The sequence below is a fragment of the Erigeron canadensis genome, unplaced genomic scaffold (genome assembly GCF_010389155.1).
Source record: "Erigeron canadensis isolate Cc75 unplaced genomic scaffold, C_canadensis_v1 Conyza_canadensis_unscaffolded:60, whole genome shotgun sequence".
Lineage (NCBI taxonomy): Eukaryota > Viridiplantae > Streptophyta > Magnoliopsida > Asterales > Asteraceae > Erigeron > Erigeron canadensis.
The window spans coordinates 12,501-17,500 of NW_025215803.1; the positions used below are offsets into that span (position 1 = coordinate 12,501).

A 5,000-nucleotide genomic window follows, 5' to 3' on the forward strand; every position below is an offset into this window, starting at 1 on the left:
CCATACCAAGGCTCAATCCAATTAAGTCCGTAGCGTCTACCGATTTCGCCATATCCCCCTTTTGAGATGAAAATCTCATTGTGATCCCGTCCCTTTTTTCTTTCATTTATACCGGAACCGTTCAATTCATTAGATAGATGCCCGTCTCGAAAAAGTGTTTTCTCCTCTTTGTGATTTCTTGTGTATCTTCTTTCATCTTCTATAGGAGGCTCGTATTCGGTCCAATCAAAAACGATTTTATCATTTCTGTATCCGCAATTCAATATAGGTGGATACATACCCTATACATCTGTCTCTCTTCCACTCATTTAACCATGAAATTGAAAATACTTGAACGGTCGATAATTTATTTATATTATTTTATTATTATTTATATTATATTTTTTATAAAATAAATAAAAATTAAAAAATAATTGAAATTATATATCGCTAGATTAATCTTATGTTCTATAATATAATATTTAACAGTTATTATTATTTGAAATTAGAATTATTCTATTGTTTATGTTTAATTTATTAATATATTAATTTATAATTTAATTAAAATTTATATATTAATTAATATTAATAAATAATAATAATTAAAAAATTTCATATTTAATATGATATTAATTATGTTATAAATAGCGAATATGAATAGCCAAGAAATAGTTAATAGCAAAGATTCTAAGAGTTTATTGAATTCCTCTGCATGTCGAATTTATGTTATGTGAGCCTGCTTAGCTCAGAGGTTAGAGCATCGCATTTGTAATGCGATGGTCATCGGTTCGATTCCGATAGTCGGCTTTTCTCTAGTTATTTTCTTTTTTACATGATTGATAATGCATCTTTGAAATCAAAGTGAAAAAAAAAAAGTATTCTTCTTTTCACAAAAGCCATTGATTATAGGATAGGAATTTCCTACTATCTCACGAACAGAATCCCTTTCCTTTTCTATATATAGAAAACCGGAAACTGGATATTTATTCAACCCATCTCATTATTCTTTAATTAATATTAATTAATAATAGAATAATACTTCAGTAAATTTTGCTTTATTTACAATTTAGTTCATTTTTAGTTTAGATTTATTCTGTAGAATGAAATTTCATCAATAAGAATAAGAATTAATTAATAATATATTAATTATAAATAAATAAGGAGTCTTTATGTCGCGTTACCGAGGTCCTCGTTTCAAAAAAATACGTCGCCTGGGGGCTTTACCAGGGCTAACTAATAAAAGGCCCCGAGCTGGAAGTGATCTTAGAAACCAATCGCGTTCTGGGAAAAAATCCCAATATCGTATTCGTCTAGAAGAAAAACAAAAATTGCGTTTTCATTATGGTCTTACAGAACGACAATTACTTAAATACGTTCGTCTCGCCGGAAAGGCAAAGGGGTCAACAGGTCAGGTTTTACTACAATTACTTGAAATGCGTCTGGATAACATCCTTTTTCGGTTGGGTATGGCCCCGACTATTCCGGGAGCTCGCCAATTAGTTAACCATAGACATATTTTAGTCAACGGTCGTATAGTAGATATACCAAGTTATCGCTGCAAACCCCGAGATACTATTGCGGCGAGAGATGAACAAAAATCTAGAGCTCTAATTCAAAATTCTCTCGATTCATCCCCTCAGGAGGAATTGCCAAACCATTTGACTCTTCAACCATTCCAATATAAAGGATTAGTCAATCAAATAATAGATAGTAAATGGGTCGGTTTGAAAATAAATGAATTGCTGGTTGTAGAATATTATTCTCGTCAGACTTAAACCTAACAAAAAGAAAATAAAGACTAATATATACTCCCTTTCGGCGAAGTAAATTAACCGAAGGTTAAGATAAATTAAATTAAGGGTTTGCTCCAGATTTTTATTCCATTTAGGTGTCATAGACCGAGAGAGAGGGATATTTTCATTCCTTGTCTACTCGTTTCTTTATTTTCCGTACGACAGCCATTAGGAATAGAGAATCCATATCAAAGAAAGGTCTAACTGTTGGAATAGTCATATATTGCTATTTGATCTATATCTATTGATCTATTGTGGTTAGTAAGATCGGTAAATTAGGTGAAGGTAAGGAAAGAGAGGGATTCGAACCCTCGGTAAGCAAAAGCCTACATAGCAGTTCCAGTGCTACGCCTTCAACCACTCGGCCATCTCTCCTACATAATGATTATGACCTAAAAACCGAAAATCGAGTGAATAATTCATTATTCATATTAGAATTAGATTATTGGGTAGGTACAACCAATCAATTCTAAATAGAAAGCGATAAAAATAGAAAATTGTTTTCTTATAAATAAAAACTGTTAAAAAATTCTATTCATGTTTGCAAAAACAATGTTATCTTCTTTTTCTGATTATCTATTTAATCTATTTATACTATACCGACCTCATTAAATCAATAAATTAGAAATTCTAACGAATCGACTGAGCTAGGGTTCTATATTTTATAGACTATGGTTAATGGATATCTTTAGATCATGATTCTATTTAGACTACGATTCCATACCCGAAGAATTCTCAAATTCCTTTTTAGGCCTGTTATCAACAAAAATCCTTATCAAAAATCCTTATCCCATCTATCTATTAAAAATACAAATTGATAAACAATTTTTTTATAGTTGATTGTCTAGTGATATCCGCTAAGTACACAAAAAAAAAGGGCCCGTTTTCGTCATACAATGATTACTCGATTCGATCCTTTTTTTCTTTGTATCATAATTCAATCAACTTAGGTTTTTCTAAGCTGTAACTTCAATCAAATAAGAATAGTTTCTTTCGTTGATAGACTATTCCAGTAAGATGGAATCCAATGCGGTTCCCAATATTTTTTTCTGAATTCTTATCAACCAATTCCTGTTCCTGTAATGTAAAAAAGAACAATTCGAAAATTTTAATATTGGGCCATATTTTTTAATGATAATGAATCTGTTTTTATGTTATTTCGTACTGTAAAATTCTTTTCCTTGTGGGATCATTTTCCCCCGAGAAGTAATGAGAACAATGATAGAATGGATTGCTACCTATGTCTAGATCGCGGATAAATGGAAATTTTATTGATAAAACCTTTTCGATTGTAGCCAATATCTTATTACGAATAATTCCAACAACTTCAGGAGAAAAAGAGGCATTTACTTATTACAGAGATGGTGCGATTTGACTTTTTTTTGACTCTCGGTTTTACGAGAAATACACATGATTCGTGATCGGGAAAAAAAGAAAAAATCTACGCTTGTAGAAGGTAAAGTTTGGAAATAGAACAATTCCTTCTGTCGTGTATCCTCGATTAATGCAGCCTCAGATGCTATGTTTCAATTCTCGATTCTAGTATTGAGCGAAAGGTTATACCTATAGGTTCGGTATTACGGGTCAATCCTAACCAATAGGTAGCAGAGGGGAAGAAGCACTACACCTAGAAATTAACAACAGAAAAACTTTGTTATTTTAATTATAAAAAAAATTATCCCCTTCTTTCGCAAGCTTGGGACTAAAAGAATGGTTGGGACAACAAACATCCATCTCGTTTGTATTTTGGATACCCGTATAACCATCGAAGGCTGTTGAAGTGACTAATTCCTGGACATTGGGAAGCGTTGAGAACAAAGAAATTGTTGGAGTTATCTTTTCTCTCTAGTAACAATACGTTTAATGTTAAGAAAAGATCTCTTGCAGGAAGGTTGGCTAGAGATTTCTTGTAAAAACACTAGCCCTACTTAGTTCATAATGAGAAGATTTTCATCTTATTTATAATTTTATCATTATGCACATAAGGGAGGAGCCGTATGAGATGAAAATCTCATGTACGGTTCTGTAACGGAGATTCTGTGAATTGAATGACGACCGTAACGGATGTCAGCTCAATCCGAAGGGAATTATGCGGAAGCTTTACAGAATTATTATGAAGCTATGCGACTAGAAATTGATCCCTATGACCGAAGTTATATACTGTATAACATAGGACTTATCCACACAAGTAACGGAGAACACACGAAAGCTTTGGAATATTATTTTCGAGCGCTCGAACGAAACCCATTCTTACCACAAGCTTTTAATAATATGGCCGTGATCTGTCATTACGTGCGACTATCTCCACTATAGAAATAAAAAGTAAATAAAGATCAAATTCACTAGTAAATACTAGAAAAAGGGCGTTCTACATATGCATTGTCTAAAACAACGATTTTTATCAGCTGTAGAAAAGAAAGAAACTTCATAGAAGTTGAAATATGAAGAAATAGATATGCCTAGCTGTTTTATTCTATGGGTAAAGGATCTAATTGATAGAGTAAGCACCGTAAAGATTAATTAGTAAGGTTTTGCGCCGATACAAAAAAAACTGCTTACTTATGTCATGATGTGAGACAAATGTTAGGAATCCACTTGTGTAATAGAGTCGATCCACTAAGATATTGAGCAGCGGTGTAGGATCAGATCCCAAAGATAGTAAGTCTTTCCTTTCGAAAGTCTTTTTCAAAAATTCTATATAAATTTCTATATGATATGAAACTGAGATAGTTACCTTTCAGAAAATTCTAATGATAGGCAAAATGTCTATGTTTTATTTTTCTGAAGGTGGGAGAAAAGATAAAACTAAAATAAACCGGATTTTTAATCCAAACTTAAGATTTAAGTTTGAAACTCATTTTATTAACTTCTTTTGATTAACCAACCCGAAAAATGGGATAGATCTACGAGAAATCTTATTCAGTTCGATTAGAGATGGTAGATTCAAATGGAATAAAAAAAGAGTTGACTGCCGAGCCGTATGAGCTAGGAAACTCTCAAGTACGGTTCTAAGGGAAGGAATTAACCCACCTATTCCGACCGGGGAGAACAGGCCATTCAACAGGGGGATTCTGAAATTGCGGAGGCTTGGTTCGACCAAGCCGCTGAGTATTGGAAACAGGCTATAGCACTTACTCCTGGTAATTATATTGAAGCGCATAATTGGTTGAAGATCACTAGACGTTTCGAATAAAAAGGAGAACTTTTCTTTATTAAAAATGAAAAAAT

General features: G+C 32.7%; 2 protein-coding genes and 2 non-coding genes across 4 annotated transcripts; 3 read left to right on the plus strand and 1 right to left on the minus strand.

Annotated features, from left to right (window-relative positions):
* Positions 1–652: 652 nt before the first annotated feature.
* LOC122584629 (30S ribosomal protein S4, chloroplastic) lies at positions 653–2,149 on the plus strand. Its single transcript, XM_043756680.1, has one exon. The coding sequence runs from the start codon at positions 1,149–1,151 to the stop codon at positions 1,752–1,754; it is 606 nt and encodes a 201-aa protein (XP_043612615.1). The 5' UTR covers positions 653–1,148; the 3' UTR covers positions 1,755–2,149.
* Positions 714–786, plus strand: TRNAT-UGU. Its single transcript has one exon. It is a non-coding gene; the product is annotated as a tRNA-Thr (tRNA).
* TRNAS-GGA lies at positions 2,061–2,147 on the minus strand. Its single transcript has one exon. It is a non-coding gene; the product is annotated as a tRNA-Ser (tRNA).
* A 169-nt stretch (positions 2,150–2,318) lies between the features above and the next one.
* LOC122584631 (photosystem I assembly protein Ycf3) lies at positions 2,319–4,993 on the plus strand. The gene is made up of 3 exons (XM_043756681.1): positions 2,319–3,136; positions 3,835–4,064; positions 4,813–4,993. The coding sequence occupies exons 1-3, from the start codon at positions 3,013–3,015 to the stop codon at positions 4,963–4,965; spliced, it is 507 nt and encodes a 168-aa protein (XP_043612616.1). The 5' UTR covers positions 2,319–3,012; the 3' UTR covers positions 4,966–4,993.
* Positions 4,994–5,000: the final 7 nt, after the last annotated feature.

Bases quoted from the DNA above. Each gene is read 5' to 3' on its own strand.
- LOC122584629 (XM_043756680.1), top strand. From the start codon at position 1,149: ATGTCGCGTTACCGAGGTCCTCGTTTCAAAAAAATACGTCGCCTGGGG.
- LOC122584631 (XM_043756681.1), top strand. From the start codon at position 3,013: ATGTCTAGATCGCGGATAAATGGAAATTTTATTGATAAAACCTTTTCG. The intron at 3,137-3,834 runs GTGCGATTTGAC...GACGACCGTAAC, and splicing joins ATTTACTTATTACAGAGATG to GGATGTCAGCTCAATCCGAA. The intron at 4,065-4,812 runs GTGCGACTATCT...ACCTATTCCGAC, and splicing joins TGGCCGTGATCTGTCATTAC to CGGGGAGAACAGGCCATTCA.